The following is a 27,229-nucleotide window of genomic DNA, read 5'->3' on the forward strand; positions in this document are numbered from 1 at the left end:
AGGGAGGAAATTTCCTAACAATCGGTTTAGCTTTTTTGCTAAGTTTCCGGCTTTTCCCGGCTCTGCTCTGATCCCCATTTTCCCGAATCGTTAGGGGCGACGCGCTCTAATCCACTAACATCAATGAAGAGCGAGCTTTCCTCGCTCCGACTCCGACGATGACGGTGACGGTGCAGTGTTCCGGTGCAGGAAGACGGCGTACTGCAATCTGTGTCGGTGCATCGGTGCACGCGCCGCGTCTACCACCACACTGCAGATGCAATTAACTAGATAAAAGGTTTCAATTCTTTCCACCGCGCGTGTCTCTCTCTCTCCCTCCATTATTCGCTTTGTGTCGCGTTTTCCTGCAGCCTTTCCACACTGCTGTGTCCACATTCCCAAGTTTTGACGCGTCCGGTTTCTTGTCCCTTTAACGCGGCGTTCTTTGCAAACATTCCTTTAAGCGCATCGGACAATTTTAGGATGAATAAATTTAAAAGTCTAACAAGTAAAGCAGGAAATAAACAGAACCGAAACATGCGACGCTAGTACGAAAGGAACGTGCAAAGTGCATCGGTGACAAGGAAAGAATTTCACTCGATTTGCATCTATTTTCCCGACTGCTTTTTTTCCTCCATCGGAAATATACTTCATCATAAATAAAGAATGGGACGATGCATAAAGGGAAAGGAAAAGGTGAAACATAAATCTCTCTTCCTTTGAGATTGCTAGAGCGTAACGAAGGCTGCGAGAATGTAATTGAGATTTCTCGCATAAAATCAAAGACATTTCACATACCAAGCCATACAATGAGTTTTCATCGAGAGTACATCGAACTGTGAACCGGTCCTGTTATAGCTGAATAAACCATTTTCCCAATAATAGTTTTTTTCTTCTTCCGTAAATAACTTAACCTTATTTCACGGGCTATTTTTTCCCCCCAAAAAACAGATTCATAAAGTAGCGAAGGGAAAAAAACAGGAATGAAATAATAAATTGATAAAACTCGAAAAACCGACCCCATTCTGCGTCCCTTCCCCGCACATGCATGCAACTCGAAGCGAGCGCATAATCGAATGAAGCGTGATAAGTGCATCGACAAAAAGTTATTGTTTAAACAGCGACTTCCGCTCTTTGCCCGCGCTTCCCAGGCTCCAAACAACGCGCGTCATAAAGTTTAAATTAAAATTTCTCCACCTTTCACGGCTTGCGATATATCCGAGCAGGGGCTCGGAAAAGCGGGCGAACTTTCCCGAAGATTCCGCAAGCAAACGAAACTCCGTTCCGTTCAACGAGCTTTTCAGCGGACGCCCGTGAAGTTTTCCCGGCGTCCAACGGTTCGGAACGCTAGCATAAATTTTGCTTATCACTTTCAACGGCATCACAAACGATCATCTTAACGATGTCGCCGAGCTGTTTCGATAGCCCGTTTCCCCCTTTTTGATATGCATCCAAAACTAGCGAACTGCCACATCATCTTCAGCGTCATGCTCGTGATCGTGGATATAATAAATTATCCTTTCCGCTCTTGTGAACCGCGTATCCTACGAGCGGCCTTGGGTGAAGGGCCATCCGGACGAGGCAGAATTTAAATTAAATGGTTTACCGACGGATTGCATCGAAAACGAACCGTACCCGAAAAACCCAAGTGGCATATTGGGCTTATGTTTGAAGGCGAGCGCGATGGATTTAATTTGGGTTATTTGTTCCCGATTTATCGCTCTTGGCATTCCTTCGCCCGTTCTGCTACAATAAGCCTCTTGTTATGCTTTTCATAAACGCTAAAACAAATGTAATTGAGAACGGGAAAATGGTGGAAAATGGAAGTTTGCGTTATAAAACGATCACTCCGGGCGAACGGGAGCATAAAAAGCAGGCATTCAAATGGGAAAAGCCCCCCGGGGGCGGTCAGCAGAACCAATTGATTTGACCAACCAACAGTGACAGTGGCTCCAGCAGGATCCACGGAGGCCACAGTGACCAGTGAAATAAAACGAAACGGGAAATTCGCACGCAGACACACCATCGACACTGAAAAGAATTTGTTTACCCATCGGGTTCACGTATGAGTTTCCGCTTCCGTTTTTTGGCCCCGATGTGTTTGGGTGTTTTTTCATCTATTTTCCTCACCCCAATTTCGATGCAATTGCGTATGGCTCTTGCGAGAATTGGGCTGATGTTGTTGTTCCAATGATAACATGCGAAACCCATAAAAAAACGAAGGGGGCGGGCAAAACGAAGGGGGCGGGCAGGGACCGGAGGGGCTATTAATTTATTTATCATTTTGCTTTACTTTCCCATTTTCTCCGAACGGCAAACAACTCAGGCCACCGGAGGTTTCCATCTTTTTCATTCAGCTGTGTCGTTTTTTTCTGTATTGGTTTCGAGCACTTTTTAATCCATTAATCGAAAATGCAATACCAAAAAGTAAAAAAATTGAAATTAAATCTGAATACATCCCGCCCTCCCCCTCGGACGGCGGTTGCATCGCACGTGTCGGCGCGACCGCGTCCGGTTCCGGTTTCGGTTCTGGCTCCCAGCTCCACTTCCACGAACGTCCTTCGTCCACGAGCCGTGCAGGATGATTTATTCATTGCGAGACTGTTTTTTTTTATCGGCAGCTTTCTCCGAACGTTTCGCCTTTCCCTTTTTTTTTTGTTTTACTAGCATAATTATATTTTCACATAAATGGCCAGGCAACACAACCGCTCGGTCAGAACGGCAGAATATCTACGAACGGAATTTAAAGGATGGATTTTTTGAGAACATTTTTAACACTCTAACGCTGTGAATAATTAGTGCCATATGAAAAACGTTATAAAATAAGCACCGTTATATCATACGAGTACTGCTAAGGTAGTACGGTTCATTTATCTTCCATTTTCCGAGGAGGGCCCGCTCAGAAACATTGATTGTGCAGTCATTCTCCCACATCTAAAAAGACTTTTCTTATTTATTTTGTTACAAAAAAAGCCATCCAGCATAATGAATACGTTGTATATTTTCGCCCAAAAAAAATGGTATGTTAAAATAAAAGCAAATTTCCATTTCAATGATAATGATTTCATGCCGGTTTCTCTGGTGCTAAGGAAGAAAGGCGAAGGAAAATGCTTATAGGAAAGACAATGACCTCCAAAACGAGCAGAGGCCAGATCAAGTTGAGTGTTGAATAATGCATTCATTACATTGGTGAAGTTAAAGTGTGGAAGCTGTCTGTAAAAATCGGGAGAGTAAATAAAAAAGCATAAGAATAAACATGATAAGCTTCCATTGGCTTAATGAATTACTCCGATAATCGAAACCTACGATGATTATTATTGTCCAACCTGTGGAAATAGTTGCGTGTTTCGGTCTGTGTGTAGCATTCGGGAGGGGTATCATAATAAGTTAATTACCAGTGAATAAAAATGAGGATAAAATCAACCGTAACTCATTACCGGTTGAGAGTAAATGCGAAAAAAAAGATAGAATGCACAGATAAACTGTGAACAGGGCAGGGAAGTAACAGGGTGGACACACGCTTGCCCTATCAGCCCCTGGCAGGCGAATGGGTTAATTTAATTATTTATCCGCTACCGAAACTCACGGAGGAAGGAAACATTGGCCGGGACGGAGGGATGCTATCAATGAATGCAAAAATTGAATGAAAGAAGAAAACGGGCCCAACGCTCCCCAAACTACCAATTGAACCGAGGTGTTGGTTAATTGCTAGTAATTACAATTATTATCATCGACACGACCCGGTCAGCAGCACTGTGCGATGCAACTCGATGCACCAACGGAAGCAAACTCACACACACACCGACAGAAATGCACACCGTATTCAATGCAACAAATTAATAAAACAATCAAACCGATCCGATCTGGGTGTAAATTGATGCATCGCCAAAAAATTGCCCCACAATGAAGCATTACTTGAATGATTGAAAATGAAACCGATACCAGATGGTTATTGGAGGAAAATCTGAAATAAATATCTGTGTTCTTTCCCTTCCCCCATTCCTTGAGGAAACCAATAGCAAACATGATCGTTGGGAGTCTCATTTTAGGTCAACAAAAAGCATGAGCCTTCGAAAAAGTATCGGTATCATATGCAAAAAAGATAGAAGAAAGAGAAACTTGACCGTAAACATACAAGGATCAAACATCAACTAACCCGTGTAACTAAAGTTAGTTGGAAACAAAACACGAAATCCAAGATGTTTGGGAAAGGGTAAACGAGTGGAAACATACTAAACAAAAATAAGACTTATCGAATAACTTAGAATTTGTATAAAAAGAAATCAAAACAGATGAAGATAACTAAAGTTAAACTGAACGAACGAATCGTGAGCGCGGAACAGGAAACAGGAGCCGAATTAGGTAATCAGTGTCGTTAGAGAAGGATTTATTTCGTGCGGGAGTGAGTCATTAACCCGCACCGTACTGTCGTTATTCAATCTCCCACGATCGAGCTAGGAATTGGTAAGAATATTAGCATAAAACAAGGAAAGTAAACCAAAACTCAAATGAACGAAATAATAAAAAAAAACCGTACTACCCAAAAACAACTGACGCCCTCGATGTGTGTGATTTCTTGCTTGCTCGCCGCGGACTGGAATTGGATTATCGAACACTGTAAACATTTATAGTCCCATCGGTTCGATGGAGCGACTACAAGGGAAGGGAAGCGAAAGGAGTCCATTGCCAAATGTGAACAACTTGAAATAACGCACGCGAAAGTACAGTCGCCGGGTAACCTTCGATTGCAGCTGATCGGATCGGGAGTCGTTGTTTGTCGCCGTTTTCGCGCCCCGGAATGACCTTGCACTTGAGCACGCGTACGCTCGCAGAATTTCATTCACGCCGAAAACGATCGCCAGCTTGTTTTGGGTGGCATTAAACGGTGACCGAACGGAATACCAAACCGCCCATGCCCGAGATCGCACGCGCCACCAATACGCAAGTGCTCCGACATCCGGTTACGGAAATGTCCCGAAATGTTCTGGAAACGCCACTCGCTTACCGAATCCAAAAGCGGGCGAAACAAATCAAATAATGCAAAATAATTTAATTCATCCGAAAAAATAGCTGTTGTTTATTTGTTCAAGAGTGAATTGTGTTGACAAGTTTGTGCACGGATCATGATGACGTAATCGGGAAGAGATCGAGGTCCAGTTGAAGATCGAGTTCCAAGGTCCAGCATCTAGTACACGTAAGCGGCCGGATAAGACGCACTGTAAAGAGCCGGTGCGGCATACGACGTAGAGTAGGCACTCGGATACAGCGGAGCGGACGAGTAAACCGTCGTGGCCGGGGCACGATAGCTATCGCTGTAACTGTAGGAGGCCGGAGCGAGCAGGACCTGCGGTCTCGGGGCGGCGAAGACGGCGGCAATGAGGGCCAGCAGAACGACGACCTGGGAGAAGGGAGGAACCAACCGAAGAAAGGTTCTTATTAATCCGACCAGCCGGAACGGATCCTGACACCGTAATCCAACACTTTTCACTTACGTATTTGAACATTTTGAAAGGGTTTGGGTTTAAGTTTGTTGTTTCACTGCAGGAAGACACTGGTGAACTGATGCCGGAGGATGTGCCGAGCCGAAGCTTATATACGCATCGGGGAACCATTCCATCCCAGGGATCGATTCCGAAGAACGGGTGAACTTGTTCCAAGAATGCAATCCTTAACTGGTGGATATGAAGACACACGAACTCAAACCAGTCTCCATTTAATGGCAGAACATTATCAGTTGATTCTGTCCCTTCACGCTTCCGCTGCTCCTGTTGCTATGTTTTTGTAATATCTGCCAGTCAACTAGATAACTTGTTCAATAAAGCTACATAAAATACAACCAACATTAAACACCGAGATTTCTTAATTTATAGAACACGCCTCTTTGAGAATATTTTATTAAATGAAAAAAAATCATAAACAAAGCGTTATTGGCAAAGTGTTGACAAGAATTACTTCTGCTAGAACTATAGTTCAGCGTGCTTGTTGTAACAATGCAAATAAACTTTTTTAAAGTACCAAAAATTTTTCTACAAACGAAACACGTTTGTACGATAAATCTACTAATGGCATTGAAAAAGTAGTTCAATAATACAATACGGGAATAGTTTACAGAAAACAACAAATCTGGCTAAACTTAGATAAAATATCCATAACACAAATATTTCGCAACTCCATGTTATTTCTAAGACATGAAACATTTAATCCATCGACCACTCCTTCAGGACAAGCTGAAAACCTCGTAAAGGTCCGTCCGACTCCGCCAGATAGGGCTGCTCAAGAAAGAGGCGTTGAATGCCCTTGAACTTTAAAATATATCTCCCGCACCACCAGAGAGCGTTGATCTTGGTTCCTAAAGCGTCACAAGAAGCTTACAACGCCGGCCCACACGATTACAAGGGAGAGAAAAAAAGCGCCTTGCTCTATAATACGTTTCTATCTTCTTATTAAGCAAGTTCTTAAAAGATTCTTACGCTATCAGCTTCCCGCCCAGCGCGTTGTTCTGGGTTGCATTGCAACGAGCCCCCCCAGCAATTGTGGCCTGAAAGATCATGTGGTGGATAAACTGGTTCCCAAAACGCTCGCACGTCCCCGTTCAAACGTGAGGCAGGATACTTATTTTTGTGTTTTGCTTTGTGTACGCATGTGGAGGGACGTAATACGGTGGAAGCTAAGTCATTTGAATCGGGGCGTCGGAGAAGCGTCTTGCGTATAAAAAGGCCTCGCGACGCTCTTCAAAGCATCAGTCAAACGACAACCTCCAACCAAACACATCAGCTATTCGCATCAGCAAGCTTTCAGCTTAGCCAATCTAAACACGATCAAAATGTTCAAATACGTAAGTATAAGGAGAACCACCTAAACACCGCATAGAGCTGGCCTAAGGCTACCCTTGGCTTCTCTCCACAGGTCATCGTTGTTCTGGCCCTCATCGCCGCCGTCTTCGCCGCTCCCAAGCCCCAGGTTCTTCTGGCCCCGTCGACCTACAGCGCCTACAACACCTACGCTGCGCCAGCGGCCGCCAGCTTCTACAGCTCGGGAGCCTACATTCCCGCTGCCTATCCTGCCTATGCTCCAGCTGCCTACTCTGGCTACGCTCCGCTTACCTATCTGTGAAAACCCTCTTCGCACAAGGATGTGACGATCCTGACAGTGCTGCACAGCCGATACTGGAACAACGGAAATCTTAACCTTCGGACGACATGAAATAAACCTGCATTTTCTTTCAAAATATCCTCGTGAAATAATTCGATTAGTTTGAAATATCACCTTTAGATCGCATTCGTTGAAAATGGGTTGGTGTCTAGGCTAACTTAGGTTGTTTTACAGGACTCTTTCCGGTATCCTTTTCAGTTCACTCAGTGTTTACCTAATCGGGTTTAATATTTCAGCTGAAAGACTCCAAATCAAATTGATAAGGATATCTTTTGATAATCCTTTGTTTTAGATTACATTGGATCCTAACTAGAATATGTCGCAGCTCCTGTCAAAAATGAAAAGAAAACAATCCCAAACACGTGGTTCTACTTGCAAATATCGTATTGCCGTTGTTTTCACTCCTTCCTGATGCCGGATGGGGTAGACTTGGTTCCTCTCTTTCCCTCCAGAATCTCTCCCGAGTTTTCCACGTTGGACTCTCTCACAGATTTCCCACGAAAAGGTGACAGCTCTCCCGAGCAAGGACCGCGCGATGGTTGCCTAACATCCAGATCCTGTCTCGAAGCTCGAGCTGCCCGAAGAAACTCTCGGTCGCGTGAGGTGCGGTGTGGATCGAAGCGCCCGTTGCGATGGAAAATGGCGAATTCGCCAAACACTTGTGCTAACAGCAAGCCACTCTAAACAGGCGGGCCTAAAAGTTTTTCCCTTGGTGCAGCGATTGCTTTTCCCTTGCTTGTGTGTCACCAAGAACGACGGCTGCAGAATGTAGCAGAAACCTGGTGCAAAGTGTTGTGTGCATGTGTGTGGCCGCGTCCGTGTGAATGTGTTGTGTTTTTCTCCGGAGGACCCGACGGTGAGTTTTCCTTCCGAAGCCCAAACGCGGATGTGGTAACCTCAGGTGAAGAAGTCCGAAATCCGAGATTTGTGCCGCGTTCGAAGCATGCTAGTGCGTTGCGTGAAGATTCTAGTAGCGGTAGTGCTTAGTTTGACATTCACCATCTCCCTGTCGAAGCTGGTGCTGTGCGTGTGGAACGGTTGGTTTAACGCGGATGCCGCCGATTACGAAATATTCGCGCCCTTCTCCTCGGGGCCCGCCCCCCACCAGCAGCGCGTCTCCATCGTCGACAGTTGGCTGGACCACAATCAGCTGGGGAAGCACAAACAGCTCTTCCGTGACCGAGGTGAGTTATCGTTACGGTCCCTCAAACGCATTACAATTATCTCCATCCAAGTGGGATGTTTATATCCCGTCAAGGTTTACTTCCCTCCGAAGATAGTGCGGGAAAACCCTGTGTATATTCTTTTGGTAAGCCTAATTCAATTAGAACTTCACATGCACTCTGATTCGTTGGACAAAAAACCGATTGTTCCTACATGGATACCATGGATTTCACCACCCACCCACCCTTCCCCTGTTCCACGATACCTGTTGGATACGTCAAATACGAAGGAGGCGCGATTCACGCAGTGCGCATGCGACGACAAGCCCGAGGTGACACGGTTTTGTTTACAAATATGTTGAGCCTCCGGAAGTGGTCACAACAATCGTGCCAATGTTTCCAAGGAAGCATCGACCGCTTTCCCTCCCCCCCCCCCCCCCCCCCCCGTGAACGCCACTTCAGGTGAACGGTTGATTTATGGGTCAAAACCCGTTGGTTGGGGCCAGTAAATCAAAGTCTGAGTGTTGCCGGGGAGTCTTCTGCATGACTTGCGCTTTAAAGTCGCGACAAAAATGGTTCCCTTATCTCGCAACAAGACTATTCATAACTCGGGGCAAGCATCACGGCATGGGTCACCGGTGGATAATTTATCTTTTCGGACAACGAACATAAATATAAATGCTGGCGAGTTATTAGTAGACACCGTCGCTTGTGAATAAGGGTTGGAAGTAAGGTTATAATTGCCCGATATAAAGTTTTAAAGGTGTTTATAAACGAGTTCCTTATATGTTCCTTCCTGGTGCGTTATCTTTCCTCCCATCGCTTATCTTTATTGTAGTACAATTTACCCCTTACTTAGTATACTTTTCAACCAACCCAACTCGGGTGAGTGTTCCGAATTCCCACATGTTCGGGGCGCATTCCGTCGAGCGGTTCCGAGAACGCGCGTGAGCTTCCTCCGACTCACGCGCTTTTCATTTCGCTCTCGTCTCATCGGGTTTTTCCTTCTCGCGCTATCTCTCTCTCGTATCTCGCCGGAAGGGAGAACCGCGCCGATGGGTCGGCTGTCAACGCAGTACAAGACCGGAGGGATGGACTTTCTCTCCGCCAGTCGTGAGTCGTTCGTCCGATACGGAACATCCGATCCGCGAGATCCTACATCTGATCCTACACCAGTTCTAGTTCCACTTGGTCCAGCATTTTTTTTTTCTGCTCCCTCCGCCCCCTTCGAAAGACCAACATTCCTCCCGTCCCACCCTCGGTTTTGGCAAACCCTTGCCAATCCTTCCCCCGGTCGGTAGTCGATTATCTTCACCATTTTTTCCCCCAGTGTGTCCCAATGTACTCGTTTTTACCACCCTCCACCACCACCACCATTTCCCCGACAACACAAAGGCCGTGAGTGTGTGTAGGACGGCCTCCCGGTGGGGGGGGGGGTGCCCGCAAAAAACCGCACTAAAAACCCCGTTCGTGTATCGCGAGATCAAAAGGATGCCAGTCGGGCGGCTCTCAGCCATGCAGTCATTGTTCGAGTCGTTATCCTTTTAGTCCTGCTGCACACCACGACGCAGGCAGACCGTACCGCACCGTGCCGCAGACTCTATAGTGCCTTTTTTGTCGGTGGAGACCAGTGTTCCGGGAGAACTTCCAGTTCCGCAAAGTCGCGTGACGACGATCGGTGGAAAGTGAATGAACCGGAAGGAGGAAAACAAACATTCGCTTCGGGTGTGTGTAATGTAAGTGAGGCGGTGGAAAAGGCGTGTGTTGATAACCGGAGTTTCCCGAGAAAGGTGACACAAAGAAGTGATGTTGTGGAGTGTTCAATCGAGACTATAACGTCGAAAGGCCTACCCAGGACTATAAAAACGATATTTGTGCAGATGCTCAAACGGAAAAACAATGTCCATTCGAGATTCTATTCTGAAAACACAACACTGAAACATGTTTGCAAAGAGCAAATCGTCCTCTTAGAAATAATTAAAAATGTCCCATTGCTAAACATTCAAAGGAAAGTAGAGCAAACATCGAGCGATTCCGTGGAAAAACCCGTGCCACTTTATTCATCTTCATCTCGTTGCGTGAGATGTGTTTCTCGTTTTTTTGATTTGTTTGAAAACCTGCGACCTGTTTACCGACCGCTACCAACACCACCAGCACACGGTGCGCGTACAGAAAATACGAAAGATCGTGGAAAACGCTACACCCGCCCCCTCCGCCCCATCCGAACCGGCCTCTCGCCGGAACGAAAGATGCGAGATGAAAACTCGATTGTGATTTTCCACGAAGCTAGGAGAAAATTTCATTCACCCGCGTGCTCGCCAAATGCCACTGCAGTGCGCTCGTGGTGGTCGTGGTGAGAATTGTGCAAGCCGTCCAAGAGCGTCCCAGCGACAAAGAAGGGCTACGCATTGTGTATTGCTTCATGGCTCACACCAATTTCGGCACACACACGCACACATGTTTCGATGTTGACATACAGCCACGCACACTACATCCAACAAAGACACGTGCAGCGTGACGAAACGGCGCAACGGCATGCTCGAAACCATCCAGCCCGAGGTGGTTTGCCGAGATTTAGGTTCTTCACGATTGTCGGGTTTTCCCACTTGAGGAAAAACATCTTCGCGCACAAAAGAACGAACCGTCCCATCGAAATCCCGAAAAGAAACGGCAGTACGCAGCACAAGATCGATGCGAGAGATGCGTTTCAGCGCTTGTGCATGTGTTTGTTTGTTGGGAAATGTTTGCCCGAGTGAAGGGCAACAATGTTGAACGCGGCATACGACCGCGAGGGACCGCTTTTCGAGATTATGAAATTTTCCTCCACCCCTGTGTGCTAGGTGGGGAAAAGTTGTTTTGCGGATGAAAGAATGAAAAGAAAAACACACACATCCGATCACAACACTCCCCACGGATCGATAAACAACATCGGGTGGAAAAAAAACGGAGCGGAAGTGGGCGAGCACAAACTGTTTGTTTGTTGGTTTACTCGCATTACAAAAGGAACCCACGAAAGCCGAAAGATGTTTCGCGTTCGCGAGTTTGAAAAGTCCAAAGAACTAGAGAAGCGGGCGATCTTGGCGAAAGGAAAAACCCACACACATCCACACGCACACACTTTCACAAGCGTCCATGGCACGCGTTTGATGAATGCTACTTTTCGCAACTTGTCGAAAATCTTTCCACCCGCCTCGTAAAATGGTGATAATCGCCCCGAAAGACCTTCTTTTTTTTTCAGCCGCTTGTCAGCCCGTGTTCACTGGATACAGGCTCGGTCTGCCTTTTATCTTTTTTGGCCTTTGCCTCGACCACTCGCTCGGGTTGTCAGTCAAGCGTGTGGTGTGGTTCTTCACCCGTGTCGGGAAAATCTTTCATTATCCGACAGGGAAAACAAAACCCGTCCAAATAAGCACACAAACCAGATCGGGTACCGAGTTGTCAGGGCGAGAGTGGAGGAGTATTTCAGTAAGAGAATGAACTTCTTTTTAAAAAAAAACTGTTTTAAAACCCAAACGAGTTCTTATTTCTTTAAATTATCAAGCGCCGAAACAGTCGACCTTGGGCGCATTGTTCGGAAAATCTTCGTTCATTTCCCTCTACTCCATCATGCCATCTTGAATCTGGGGAAAAAATGGTCCCGCTATCCTAATGTCTTCGAACGAACCAAGGAGTTGGAGTTCCCCCTAATGTCTCGCTAATGACAGCGATTTCTTTCCATCTCATTTACTGCCTCCACTTCCATCTCATTTGACGGAGACAAATCAGCTCGTCTTGTGGTGTAATCATGGAGCCACCCCGACGCTTATCGTTCGCCATCCGGAGCAGTAACCTTATCTGGCTTAATTCAAAAATATAAAAGTGCCCAAGATTTAACGGGCCGCATTTTTTGTGTCCCGAAACGAGCGGATGTGCTGGCGCGAGGCTAATGAGATGGCGCGCAAATGAGTTCCAATTCCGCGCACTTGAGAGCGGAAGAAACATCGAAGGCCCGAGTGGCGGAGTTGTTTAGTAGAAGTTATGGCGACCGTAAATCATTTTCACAGTTGAACTAATTTTAACACGTGCTGAGACGCATACGTTCGCGCGTGTTGATCGATTGCCAACACGCACCGAAAAGGCAACACCGGAGCGCACAATTTTCCCCCATTCGCTTACTGCGTTGGGCGCTAAAACTGCATTCTGCACCATGTGCACTGCTCGAAAACTGCATTTAGAAAACATGTCCGTCCGTGCACTCCATTTGCCACACCATCGTATCGTTTTTGGTTTCGAGTGGAGCAAAACCACACACACACGGAAAGCAATAAACATTAGGCCTGACTCACCTTTTCCCCTGGGGAACATGTGAAGCTGCAATGTTTTCATTTTGAAGTGGTGCACCTGGAACGATCACCCCCTTTACTATCTGTGGCATCATGAGATAAGTAATTCAGGTTATTACGCCCTTGCCGGGACAAAGAGGGCCCAACTCTGTTCCATTTGCCTCGCAAACGATTTCAACTCCCCAATCTCATTATTACAGCACATCAGCACAAGCAAAGTAACTGTCAATTGTACGTAAAAACAAACACACCAACACACCAAGCCGGGCCCCTGTGCCGGCCCAAGAAACAATAGTGTTCAAACCCCCAAACCCCCAAAGCGCCGTGTGATACGATAAAGGAAGCCGGAGAGGCAAACAGTGCAACCGTAAGTGCGTTCCAACACCCCGAAGTACGAAGTAAGACAAACATCAGCACATCCCCACAAGTGATAAGACAGGTCTCCCTCCCCCCCCGGAGCAGCATAAGAGGTTTCTCACCACGGTGCAGTTGCAACGGGCAACCAGAAGCAAACGGTCGGTCGGATCGGTTTGATCGGTTTGTTACCGTGTAGGAACCTTTCCTCCCGGACAATGTCAAGGCACCCACGGCCTAACACCAACACGTTCCTCCGGCGCGCCGTGGTGTTACAATCGAAAGCTTTAATACACAGTGCATTGTTGCCGAAGCAGTAAGGCAAGATAGGAGCGAGCGACGTGAAGATTTACCGAACTTTAATCACCCCAACAACTTCCCGCGTGTGCTTCGCGAATAATTTCCACGCGAGAAGAAGGTACAAACGGTCCAACAGTTCGATTCGCGTCGATTAGCTTTTAGTTGTGGTTTCCAATCCGGTGCATTTGCACGCGCGCGTGCTGTAGGACGCGATTTGATAGTTGAAACAACAACACTTTTGCGGAACGATAACAACAACAAAACCCGGCCGGCAGCATGTGGGCCCCGGAATCGGAAATCAACTCGATTGCCTTCACCAACATGCGCCACTCGGTGTCTGCTTCGTCTGGTAGGTATCGTAAGTGCAAAACCCGAATCGAAGAAAGACCCTTACCATTTTATAACATCCTCGTGCGCTAATCGCTGCATGATGAATCATGCACTACACACAATATCATACAAGAAATTAACCTTCAATCAAACTGCGTAAACACACCACGCGCGTGGTTGTGTTGTGTATACATTCTTGCGCGATTGTTTATTTACCGAAATCGACCGAAATTTATCGCTATTTATTTTTCGATCCGACACCGATGTGTGACATGATTCGGTGTGAAAATTGCCCCCAGTGGCCTTTCCAATTTTCCCTTTTTCAATTTCTCGTTCAGGTGCGATTCATTCCGCTAAAACGATTTATTCGCACCCGCTCGGATTAATTGAAAAATTGAAACTCGTTAATTCATCGGACTCGGAGCATCCTCGTTAGAATCTCGGATGAACGACAAATGGTGGTAATGTTTCATCCACTCAAGCAAGTGAACCCCATCTCGGCACGAAAACGCTGCCTTAGCTCAATGATCCTATTCTCATCCGGTTCTGTTTTGCATATTCCTACACACTGGCTAATGGTGGTGGTAACCACTTCGGTCGGTCTGTCGTTTTGTTTTCCACCGAACACACCTTTTCATCGCCTGGCAATTGTGGCAAACACACACTTGGTGGCGGGCAGGCTAATAGAGTGTCCGCTTACTCTTGACACACTGCTCTTGGCGGAACCAGTTCGTTGTTCTTTTTTTAACTTTATCCCTCCCGGAAAACCTACCTGCCCGCCCGCCCGTTTCGTGGTTGGAAGGGAGGAGGTTACACGACTAGATAGACTCCACGGCGACATGCAAGGATAATTGGAAAAAGTCCTCCACTGAACTCCGACCATGGATCCCTTCACCCCGCCGCTACCTCCATTACATCCGCCCGTGGGGATACATTTTTAATCTCACTTTGTTTGGATTATGGAGAAGGCCATAGTTTACACATCGGACACATCGGATGGAATATGTGAGTGTGGATGAGAGCGACGGTTATTCCCACTCGTTTCGTGAAATGTTATTAAAACTAGTAAACAAAAAAACCCGTTGGCTAATTGCTGCCCTACTTTCACGAGCTCTTGTTTGATCAGATGACGCTATTTGCTGTTTCCCTGTAGCCAGACGCTAGACGTCACATGAAGTAATTTCGTCGAGCCAGCGACTGGCTGATAAAGGTTGCACATTGAGGTGTAAAAATAGGCAGACTTTTGGACAGTCAGCTCACTGTAATAAAATTCTGACGTTTGTGACTTAATGGTACTGCACGAAAGCGAGATTGGGATCTGTTATAAATTCAATTTCCGGCTGTTTCCAGTTTTGCATGCGGTACAAAGCCCAAGTGTACTTGGAATTATAAAGATATCGCTACACGTAACACTCTTTCGTATAAAATGTACTAGATTGTGTAGCTTTTATTCCTTTATGATGAAGATGAACGATTGTTCATTGCAGGTTTTGTTCGCAATATTCATTTAGAAAGATGAAAATGTTCCGATTGGTAGTTGATTTCCTTAGTAAAAAAGCCCTCACATACTCCACCACACAGAGAGCCGTACTCAGCATTCAGCAAAACAGGATCACGCAACACTGACAAACCCCACAACACAAAACGATATCTACACCCATAAATCATCCCAACAGGGCTTTTGTGCATTTTCCTTTCTCGTAAATCCGATGGTAAAACGGCCTCAGCGGGCAGAGTCGTGCGCGGCAACAAACCGGGCGCTTTTCCAGTGGAATAATAATTTGCATGCCATCACAAGGGTGCCCGTATGCGACAAACAAGGTATGAAAGTGGCCCAAGTTGCCAACAAATAATGCAAATTGATAGCGTTTTCGGCAAATGCACACCGACTACAAACAAATTGGGCACATAAATACGGCATAAGCGACTGAGTGGTTTCGGGCCAAGGGGAAGAAATAAATAAAATGTTTAATCAAACAAAAAGGAGTACAATCAGCAGATGGAGGATGAAGAATGGGAAATTGAATGCAGCAGGCTTGTGAACCAAAACAAAAAACACGTTGAAATAGACGTATATCTTTGCGCTGGAAGACGTGAGAAGGATAATCCTAGGCGAATTTTCCGCTTATCAGCAAAATTATTTGCCCCAGCTGGAAAAAGTTTTCTCCTGCCAGCAAACCCATTCCAAAGTTATGCAACCGAACCACGCGCCCGATCGGGAATTGGAAGAACGAATAAAATGTGTTCTTCGATAAAAACACGATAGCGCAGAGAAAAAAGGTACTCCATAAGATATGCCTTGATTTACCTACCCTTGTTTCCTCAAACACGTTCCCACTTCCGCTTTACACTTTTCCGAGTGCGCCTACCAAAAGTTCGGACTTGATTATCGCACGATGACCTTCACCGCATTCCACCGCAGAGCACTCGGAAAATCCATCCGATCGGTACCGCCGAGACATTGTGACGCATTTTTCTTTCGACCTATTATCATCCGGTCCTTAGCGTCTCGCAAATGGATTATGCTCACGGAATGATTCGCCGTGCCCGGTGGTTTCCTTTTGGGGCACGAGCAGGAGGTTTTTCCTTTTCTTTTTTTTCTTCCGCCAACCACCTTCGACCATTATTTCGTCCCCGCGCTTTTCTTCCGCATTTCCAGTGAATTTAATTTGTTATCCCTGGGCCGGTGGGCGATAAAAAATGGCACGGCCCTTAGGGGCTGGGCCGCCGGTCCTTACAAACATTACAGCATATTGTCTGTAAAGGGCCCGGGGTCACCGACGGCGGCACGCGTGGCCATCCCGGGTTCGTTTTGTCCTCACGTTCGGTTCAGCAGCGTACGGGAACCGCATGTAATGAATATCGGTCAACCTTGTGTCTATTAATTATTCACCGCCACGGACGGACGGACGGGCGGCCTGACGTTCAAACGAATGGATCGTCATTGCATGCGAAGTAAACAGGGCTTACAGCGAAGGGAAACGCTACAAAATGGCCGAACACAGTGGATGTGCCAAAGTAAGGAAATTCACAGAAAATGCTGACAGAAATAACGCTCTATTGCATATATCTGTATTTTTACTTAAACCTGCATCAATGCCATAACGTTTCAAATGTGGACAACTTTTGAAAGATAGCTTACGATGTGATTTGCATAAATTCTTGCCCGTAACGAGCTTAGAAAACAATCCCACCGAAATTGAATCATGCAGCGCCTCGTTCACGAGTGGCGTTCACGTATTTATGAACCCTACTGTATTAATAACGATGCCATGGGCTTCAGACCGTCAGACCCCCCACCTTGAACCAGGGGTGTCGAAAGGATACGTACCTCACACACTTTAACACTCACCAGGCGCCTCCATCGATGCTGCCGAACGCGCGCCTGCCGCTGGAAAGGCGAAGGTGATGATGAATAAACAAAAACTGCCTACCATCAGGGGGGTGGGATGGAAAAACAAGGACCCAAAAATGGGTGCCGAAAGGTGTGGGTGTTGATGAAATTAGCTTTGTTTATTTTCACGCCAGCCGAATTAAAGAAGTACGCTCGAAAAATCAAAGGGAAGTTCGCCCCCGGAATGGTTCAACAAGTTCCTCTTGAGACCGAACGAAGGGGAAGGGGAACAGGAAACGCGTTGGAAAGGTAAAAAAGAAAACACCTCCAATACCTCTCGAACTGTTCCGGCGGGCAGGCCAAACCCCATGGCCACATTAACACCACACGCAAGAGCTTTTGATCCTCCCTGTCGCGACTTCGTCGTCGTCGTCGTCGGTGTTTTTGTTCGTTCGCTCGTTGTGGGCGAAAGTTTAATGATTTGCATCCGTTTGACGGGTTTCGATGGGAGAAGGGAGAGGGGTGATGACATGAGAGGGAAGGTCGAGGCTACTGGCGCCCGAAAGCGAATAAATTCTCTCCATCGGAAAGAAATGGGAAACGGAGACTAATGTACGGCTTGCATGACGCCGGAGAAATGACGCAGGAAGTGAATTATTCAAATTACTCTAATTGGTGGAAATGTACCACTCACCTGCCAGGGGTTACTACCTTTTCCCTCCTCCCACGTTGGGTGCGAGGGGAATGCAAAAAAAAGAATTAGAATATTTACACAAGTGAAAAAGTTCCGCATATTTATCAATCGGAGTGTGGTAACTCTTAAATACCGAAATTATTAAACGATATTACCGTCTGGCATGCACCTGAAAGGAGGTTATTTGTCAAACATGCATGGAATTCCTCGCCATTAATTGTCAATTATTAACCGTAATCACATTCGTGACACCTGACAAAACGCCAGTATAATAACTCTCTACGAGAGGAAAGCTTTTCCTTCGTCACGAGTGGACATCAAATAACAATAGATGATGCTTTCCAGTAAGGCTTTCAAACACTGCCACCGGTGTTTCTCACTATCAGGCTTTTGTACTCTGAGTGGTTAAGACGGAACTATTGATTTCCCGGGCTTAACTCCAACTCACGTGAACGTTCACCGATAAATCGTTATCGGTGGCAAGACAAACTTCCATAAATGCTACTCGACTCAACGACTGAAGTTCAAACAAAATGCACGTGGTATGCCCGCTTGCCAGTGTTGGTCAATAAAGCTAAAAACGAAACGACAGTAAACTTTTCATTCCCAATTTAATATGCTTCACCATGTTTGGTTCGGAATTTATTCGTTTCGTTTTTCTTTTCGTCGACGAACGCTTCCATAGGCCTTTGTGGCCTTTCGGGTTAACATTTCACATCACCAAAAAATTGTCACCAACTCTTTGTTTTGGCCCGTTTTCGGCCCGTGGGGACATATTTTGCCATACTTTACTATCTTTACCACCCCGACAGCGGTGGAACTTTTGCTGGGCCGTTTTCTTTTTTTTTGTCTATTTCGTACGTAACACAGTAATGTCTTTCGAAGCTTTCCGAAGTCTTCCGTCTAGCCATCACGGCGTCGAATATTTTACGGTCCTTTTGTTTCGGTTTTCCCTTTCGTCACTCATCTCTCACCGACTGTTGGGGGGGGGGGGGGCCGTAAAAATGAACCAAAGGGACACACAGCTCGGCTTGATTGACCGAAAGGTTAAGGTTCGCCGCTGATGCCGCGGGGCAAGAAAACACCCAAACTATTCGATTTATATGCATTAGATAAGATACGTTATTAGCTCTTTACTTTGTGGGAAGGGAAAAGGCGAACGAAAAAAAAACCATGGGCGAACACAACGAAGATGTAAGCGAACGTTCTCGGTTGCGGCTTCGATGGAAACCACGAAGGGCCATTTTGGGCCTCGAGGGAAATCGTCCATATAAAAATTCACGAGCCAGTTGGAAGCTGGTTTGTGTGAATCGATGCTAAAAGTGGATAAGATCGTTCAAGATGGTGAATTTATGCAAATCATGCAAGGCTTTTTAATTATCTATCGATTACTCAATTAACTACCCGTTCGTGGGATGCTTTATTAAACGGATAGAAAGAAAACGGGCGAAAGATTTCTCAAGCACATGGCTTCAATGTCATTATCAGACAACCCTCCTTCGGGCGGAGACGTTTAAATTTATTTTTTTCTGGTGTCGGAGATGTCTGCAACACACTAACAACGGTAGGCTATTCTTGGAAAGCAAACCGTACAAAAATGACGGGCAACCACTTGACCAACGCAATGATAACAGCTTGCCATCGTGTGAACTTAAGGCAAGCCTATATATATATAAATGCACACGGAGCCACTCGTGTTATCGCTACTTCAACGCGTTCTTCATGCATGGCGTGATGCCACTCGTCAACTTTAGCGTGTAATGCAAATATGTAACGTCCACAAATTCCACACATAGCTACAAGACTGTCGTTTGTTGGTACAACGAAACCCGCATGTTTCCGGTTAGCTCCTGCGCGATGCAGTTGCACTGGGTTATGATCGGTTCGTGGACGTTCAAATCATTATTGAAGTCTGTGGAAACACAAAACTCCTACGCCCCCCAAACCACATTGGAAAAACACAACACGTTGCATGTTTTATGCAACACAAGAGAAAAGGCAGAAAAGACAATGCCACCACATGCTGCTGCGTCCAGCTTTCGATTCTCGGTGCGGCAAACCGGTATCCGCCCCACCGATTGGCAGTCAACCAAAAAGCCTCCTTAAGACCACTGCAATGGGTTAGATTAGTGCAATCAAGTGGTGGCCCGAGGGTCGGGGGGAGGGAGAAAAGCATCGACAGAAAACTGTAAAATATTCAGCCGATCGAGCACACGCTCGTATCCGAAGCGGCGGCGATGGGCTTTTGGCCGCACGAGAGAAGAGGTGTCGAAAGCGGGTCGAACATGCATTCCAGCCTACGGATTGTTGGCAGTTTGCGAGATCCGAAACCCGATCGATGGCCGTTTGGCGAATGGTCGGTGAATGTTTTATAAATATTTTGGCACCAAGCCCAACCTCGTTCGTTCGGAAGGACATCAAAAAGTGCTTTCTCAACACATCCGATCGACATCCAAGCCGGCGCACCGGTAGCTGGAAGTCTTGGAGGGCGTGGAAAACCCGGTTTCCTTTTTTTTGTTTTGATAAATCGGATAAAGCTCCCACAGATGACAGATGAATGAATGACATTGTAAACATTTCCGTCTGCCAAAATGGATTATGCAACCGACGTGATGGATGCGTGGTGGAAAATCTTCCCCCCCCCCCCCCCCCCCCCCCTCGGTCGATGGTCAGGTGATTGTTACATCACACCTCTAGCCTTTCGACAATCAACAGTACTCTCAACAGCTGCAGCCGAGCCCTTTTGGTGGCGGAAAGTGATACTAACGGGAACAAGGAACTTTTCGTGCAAATCCACCATCAATCAAGCTCCTTTGTTGAGCCTCCTGGTGGAAATTAATCATACCAAAGCCCTTTTTCCCGATGGTATTCTTATGGCTTCCAGCTAATACGGATTAAACACCTCCATTTCATTGAATCATTTTCTTCTTTTCTCGCTTCCATTAAACTTTCGTGCAAGTGAAGCGTTGAAACAGGTTCCTGGTTTCGTTACGATTCTTGTGGATCGCAGATTGAAATAATCGTCCTTTGTAACTTCCTCGATAAATTTTTGTTTATGGGTTACTTGCACCGAAATGTCGTAACTGAATGTTTTTGTTTTATTCTACCTTAGTGTACCTAGCAAAGTATATTAAGCCAACACAAGCGATATGGTAAGTTGTCCTCGGAAAACCCCTCCTGGGTGGGTGGTTTAGATCGGTATCTTCCGCTGCCTTGGTTTCCTTCGAGTTTTTCCTTCGCGAACCGGCGAGAAGTTATTTTGATTCGTACAATGAGTTATTTCAGTCCATTCTCAACATGCAACGGCTTTTAGAAGAAATTACGATACGATCCGAAAGTTGTACGCCTTACTCCCTCACTCTAATAATAGACTTTTGCTGTTTCATATTGCATTTGCTTCGCGCGAAGCGAGTTTTCTAAGTGATCCTTTCTGTCTTCACCGCACCTTCCACACACAATCCTATCGATTTGAAGTTGTTGAGAAATATGGCCTTCTAAGGGACACTTGTTGGGCGTTACTTTGAACCCCTCTTAGAGGGGAGGAAAGAGGACAGAGGGGGAGGGGTTTTCCTTCCACCATTTTGTCTTGGGTCTGAGTCATAAGTCTATTGCTGTTGGCTCGCAAGGACCTTGTCAACACCTGCGGGTCCATCTTCGACCGCAGATGTTGCGTGTCAAAGGTTCATACAGGTGTGTATTTCAGGTGTTGTGGCTTAAAGATTAGCCTAACGCTTTGCTCGATATCGTCCTGTCCTCGCGGAAAAGCGTTGGCCCAGCCTTGGACTCGAGCGGACGGGTACAACAATTCGTTACATTAACACGTATTGGCTTCGGTTCAATTTTCCTGTGTTGGCAAGAATCGCCGCTCCGTGCCAAAGATAACAGGTTACTAATACAGATGATGGGACGGCGTGCCAAATGAATGAAATAATGAAATCCAGCCAGCCGAAGGACAACAGTTTGATGCCAAAACATTGTTTCGAGCGCGAGACCAAGAATCCTTCAGCTTTTTTTAATCGAAAAGTTCGAAATTACACCAGTAAGTAGTAAAGTTCCTTCCCATTTCAACGTAATTTCCCTCCGATTGCCTCACACACCCAGACGAAGCGTCGTTTTCGTAATTCAACACGTACATAGCGAGGCGTAAGTTATTGCTTTTTAGGGCAACCATCATCGGCACGCAACCTTCCCGTGACAATTGCATGTCCCGAATAATTCCACCTTCTCTTCTCTTGGATTTCTTGTCGCCCAAACTCTTAGGTTAATTAGAGACGGTACAAAAACTTCCATCGCCGAAGAAAATCTTCGTTAATGACTTGGTCGTTAGAACAGCTCCACCTGAAGACACGTACAAGTTTAATTAAACTTTTTTCTCAAAGTGCAATTTGTTGACATAAAGTTTTTGCTGAAAGTTTACATGAAAATAACTCCCAAAGGCACCAATACTAATGCGTTTAAAGCTGCTACCAAACGATTCACTTACAAAAACCATTGATTTATTCTATCGTTTCTCTCCTCAAAAAAGTTGCTGCGTCAATAACCCTCGAAATCAAATTGTGGCCACATCAGCCCAAGTTTCGTACCACTTTCATGAATATGCCATGCGCCCCGGACAAGTCTTCCCGCACCGGCGAAACCCTTGGTCGGTGGTGGAAGAACATCTTCGCCTCAGCCCCCCCTCGGGGTTCGCGCCAAGTAAGCACGTATTCTCTGTTTTTGTCCTCGTCATCAGCAAACATTAGGATGGGTAAATAACGACACGGGCCCGTCCCTGCTCGTTCGATTCTCCGAACGCCCGGCTTCGGCGCTTGATCGGTTCCCATTTCCCACGAGCACCCTTGGGTGTCCTCAGCATAAATGATAACCTTTACCTAAGTACTCCCCGCGGCGCAACATTAACAAAAGCGAAACCGTCTCCCGGCCCCCGCAGGAAACGAAGGACGGAAGCGAGGGAAGGGAAAATCGAAACCGAATCGAGCAAATCGATCGGTAATAAATAGTGGTTCGAGAGCCCCCTCCCACGGACGGTCGAAAGGATACGTCGGTTCGATATTGAAAAGCGCGTTTCCGATGGCGAGAAAAGCAAAAAGAAAGAGCGTTCGAAAGCGCTCGTCCTTCGGCCTCAGCAGCTGTGCACCATGCAAAAAAAAATGGGGCCTTCTGTGAGGGACGTTTCGCTCACTTCCCTTTGTTTGACCTTGGCAGAGTGCCTCCACACCGTTTTGGTTGTGTTGAAATACCGGCCGGGATAAAAACGTGTGCACGTAACATTCGTGATTCTGTGAGATTCCTTGCCACGTTCCGATAATATCTAACCACGGCTCACCCAACCAACACCGTTACTAGCCTTCCCTCTCCGACCCCACCGAGTTCGTTCGAGAGGGTGGAAGATGGTTCCTTCAACCCCCCGCAGGGTGCTACAATATTGCTCCATCGCACAGTGCGCTATTTCAATTCATATTCATACTTTTATGAAACCCCCTCTCTCTCCCCCACAAATGGTGCACACATACGCCGCCCCGGGGAAACCGGGTGGACATAAACAATCGCTCAATTTTCGGACAGCTAAATAGCTACATTCAACTGCACCGCACTATCTATTTCTGCCAAACCCCCGCCCGCCATCGTTACTGCTGCTGCTCGCGTGGAAGTGAAATGTGGGGGGTCATAAAAATAAAATTAATTTTTATTCCTCCACCACCCCTTCCAACGCAATGCAACTGCATTTTCATTCGAGGGCACTGCACCACAGCCGAGGTGCATGCCTTTCCAAGCATCGGGTCGGCGGCAAACGACTTCATTTGCGTAAATTAAATTTCGTAATACCCATAAAACACGCTCCCGTGCATCGAGGCATTTCCCGTGCAATGCACCACACGAATGTGGAGCACACACAAACACACACACATACCGATGCCGATATGACCTGTGCTTCGGGGCGTGTTTCATGTTGCCGCCCACGCGAACCTCCTTTGCGTGCCCTCGAATCCTTCCGGACATATCGTGTGGAATTCCGCAACAACCAGGGGGGGGTTGCCTGCTTGACCCCGCGCGAAGGTGTTATCGATACAACAACACTAGCGTGGCCTACGCATTTCCACCCGGGGGTAATAAAGCGGACACCCACAAGCACACAAACCGAATGAGCTTCGTTATGAACCGGTGGCCTTTGGAATACAATGTTACATGCGGATTTAACTGACGTGGTTCGTTTGGCTTTTCTCTCCCGTACACGCAGGTATCTCCACACTGTCGAGCTGTGGGGATCCGGAACGCCTACCGGAGCTGCCACCCGGCGATGAACAGCGTCTTCAGCGAGCTGCCTTGAATCTACAACAGAAACTGATACTTCGCGAGTGGCTTAAGGAGCATCGACTGCAGCATCATTACTCGAGGTAAGTCTCCGTAGTAGTTCTTGTACTTAGGACTACCTCAATAACCAACGTTGGAACATTCCCCTTCACAGGTTGGTTGCGATCGAAGTGACAACGCTGGAGGATGTGTACTGGTTGGAGGACTCCCGTGCAAGCCAGATCCTCGGCAAGGACTGGCCGGCTTGGTCGAGCGCGCGCCAGAAGCTGCCAACCTCGAAGCCCAACCTGGAAGCCTTAAAAGCCGACCTCTGGTCGACGGTGGTCAAGTCCAGCCAGCACCAGGATGCGTGGACCTGGGGCGGCATGCTGGTGGTGTCGGTGTCCGTGGCCGGTCTGGTGACGCTGGCGGCGATGACGCAGCCCTCGCTCGCGCCCGAAGCCCGCCACTCGCTGCTGCAGTACGTCACCGGGAAGTACCTGCTGCCGGCCAACTGCAAGGTCCACTGGGACTGGACGGATCCGGCCCGAGTCGGCGGCACGATGTGCTTTACGGTGCGCTTCCATCAGCGCAACGGCCAGGCCTATCCCATCTGTGATACGGATCAGTTCTTCGTCGAGGTCACCGAGGGCACGCGCAAGATCGTCACGATCAGCGAGCTCGGCTCGCCGACCGATCCGAACAACGCCAACATCGCGAAGGTGAAGTTCACCGTCCGAACCGCCGGCCAGTACAAGATCTCGGTGCTGATCGGCTCGAGCCACATCGCCGGCAGCCCGTTCGTGAAGACGTTCATTCCCGGACCGATGGATGCCCGCCGGTCACGCCTCATCCGACCGGCCAGCACGGTGGTGTGCTGTGCCGGCGCCCCGACGTCGCTGCACATCGAGCCGCGGGACGAGCACGGCAATGCGTGCCAGTTCGAGGCCGACTGCGACCCCATCAAGGGCTACAGCATCGACATCTTCGATCTGCACGGGCACCATAGTGATAAGTTCGCCAGCGCGATCACGTTCGCCTACGACAAGGTGAACACGCGGATCAGCCTTACCGCGCTGTTCCCGGAACCGGTGTGCCTACGGGCCGTAGTCAGCTACGAGAGCAACGCCATCCCGAACGGGGACTTCGACATCATCGTGCTGAGCAGCAGCGACACGACGCTGGTGCACAAGAACATTGCCTCGCGCAAGCACAACATCTGCTACGAGGCGAAGCTCTTCAGCATCTACGGCCAGCAGCGTTGGACCAAACCCCGCAAAGTGCTCTGCTACGTCGGCCCCAAGCAGGTCACGATCAAGGAGATGATCCTCAAGATCATTCCCAAGCGCATCGCCACCTTTCGCCTATGTCCATCCACTAAGGTGAGTTCAGGGTGACCGACCACTAGAGGTGATTTGGGAAATACTTCATCAAACCCCTCGCTTCTTTCAGTTTCATTTCCTGCCACCATCCACCATTCAGATGAACAACAGCCACGGTGCGATCTTCATCATCGACGACGGTTGTCAGCCCAAAATTGAGCTGGCGTCCAAGGAGCGAAACGTCATCGCGGCCACCTTTACCCACTTCCTGCTGAAGAACATCGGCGGCTCGGAAACGTTCAAGGATAAGCAAGACTTTTTCTACCACGAAGTGCGACTTGTACGCCACCTCGTCTATTTGAGCCTAGTCGTGCTTACGCCATTTTCCGTTTCCCTCCTTTTCTCTCTCTTTTACCGTCTCTGTTGCAGGTACGCAAATTCCATTCCAACTACTACCATGAGAAGCTGTCGCTGAAGGTGCAGCGAGATAAAATTCTAGAGTCAAGCATGAAGGCCACGAAGAACTTCTCCGTGTCCGATTGGTGTGGAAACTTTGAGGTTACATTCCAAGGAGAACAAGGTATATCAAGAATTGATTGAAATGTGTCGAAAAATCTGTAACATGTCTTTATGGATCGGTTTCAGGAATTGATTGGGGAGGTCTGAGACGCGAATGGTTTGAGTTGGTGTGCAGTTCCCTATTTGACCCCCGTGGTGGTCTCTTCTGTACATTCCACGACAAGCGCCAGGCTCTGGTTCACCCGAACCCGAACCGACCGCCTCATCTCAAGCTGAAGCACTTCGAGTTTGCCGGGAAAGTCGTGGGAAAGTGCCTGTACGAGTCGGCCCTCGGTGGAACCTATCGACAGTTGGTGCGGGCCCGCTTTTCGCGCTCCTTTCTGGCGCAGCTGATCGGTCTGCGCGTTCACTACAAGTACTTTGAGCAGGACGATCCGGATCTGTACCTATCGAAGATCAAGTACATCCTGGACACCGATCTCGATACGAGCGAAAACCTGGAGCTGTACTTTGTCGAGGAGATGTACGATCAGAGTGGTCAGTTACAGAAAACTGTGGAACTGATCCCGAACGGGGCCAAGGTGCGTGTCACCAACGCTACCAAGAACCAGTACCTTGACGCGCTGGCTCAGCAGCGTCTGTGCAATAATGTGCGCGAGGAGATCGATAGCTTCCTGAAGGGACTGAACGGCATCATACCGGACAATTTGTTGAGCATTTTCGATGAAAACGAGTTGGAGGTGAGGTTCAAGCATATGGTTCTCGGTATCTGAAGATGTTGTAATGATTTCTCCCTCATTTCAGTTACTTCTCTGTGGAACTGGTGAGTATTCCATCGCGGATTTCCGAGCTAACCACATCATCAATGGAGGTTCAGCCGAGTTCCGGCGTGTACTAGGATGGTTCTGGGCTGCCGTTGGAAACTTCTCTCAAACCGAAATGGCTCGGTTACTTCAATTCACTACCGGTTGTTCTCAGTTGCCACCGGGAGGATTCCAGGTGAGTAAAGCAATGTAAATTTTGTACAATTCGCATGAAACTGCTTAACTCAAACTTGTTAATTATTTCTCCCAGGAGTTGAATCCACGTTTCCAAATAACTGCGGCGCCAACATTTGGAAACCTACCTACTGCACACACATGGTATGAACCTTCGAACACAATTTTTGAGTAATTGAAACGTCTCATTAAGCCCTTTCTATTCTTGTTTGCTTCCAGTTTCAATCAACTTTGCCTACCAGACTACGAAAGCTATGAGCAGTTTGAGAAGGCCCTCATGTTTGCCATCAGCGAAGGAACCGAAGGATTCGGTATGGTGTAGGCTCGCAGTTTCCTTACTTGCCGCGTCTTTCCTTCCCCACAACCAACCTACAAACCCGGAATGGATTTGGAATGGACTTCTCCCTCGTAAATTGAATTGTTGAATTATAGCACATTCAACGACAGTTCCCTCACTGATTTGCACTGTAC

General features: G+C 47.4%; 2 protein-coding genes across 3 annotated transcripts; one reads left to right on the forward strand and one right to left on the reverse strand.

Moving 5' to 3' along the window:
- Window positions 1-5,164: 5,164 nt before the first annotated feature.
- On the reverse strand, window positions 5,165-5,483 carry LOC131266320 (uncharacterized). Its single transcript, XM_058268786.1, has 2 exons — window positions 5,472-5,483; window positions 5,165-5,377 (listed from the first exon to the last, which is right to left on the reverse strand). The coding sequence occupies exons 1-2, from the start codon at window positions 5,481-5,483 to the stop codon at window positions 5,165-5,167; spliced, it is 225 nt and encodes a 74-aa protein (XP_058124769.1).
- Window positions 5,484-8,074: 2,591 nt separating this feature from the next.
- On the forward strand, window positions 8,075-27,080 carry LOC131263737 (apoptosis-resistant E3 ubiquitin protein ligase 1). 2 transcript variants are annotated; one of them, XM_058265991.1, is made up of 9 exons: window positions 8,075-8,315; window positions 23,867-24,023; window positions 24,095-25,301; window positions 25,372-25,572; window positions 25,671-25,821; window positions 25,887-26,500; window positions 26,565-26,759; window positions 26,835-26,902; window positions 26,978-27,080. In XM_058265991.1, the coding sequence occupies exons 1-9, from the start codon at window positions 8,075-8,077 to the stop codon at window positions 27,078-27,080; spliced, it is 2,937 nt and encodes a 978-aa protein (XP_058121974.1). The 2 variants fall into 2 exon arrangements, with proteins under 2 accessions (XP_058121974.1, XP_058121975.1); XM_058265992.1 differs by lacking the exon at window positions 8,075-8,315 and adding an exon at window positions 13,547-13,619.
- The last annotated feature ends 149 nt before the right edge of the window (window positions 27,081-27,229 follow it).

The sequence above is a fragment of the Anopheles coustani genome, chromosome 2 (assembly GCF_943734705.1).
Source record: "Anopheles coustani chromosome 2, idAnoCousDA_361_x.2, whole genome shotgun sequence".
Taxonomy (NCBI): Eukaryota; Metazoa; Arthropoda; class Insecta; order Diptera; family Culicidae; genus Anopheles; species Anopheles coustani.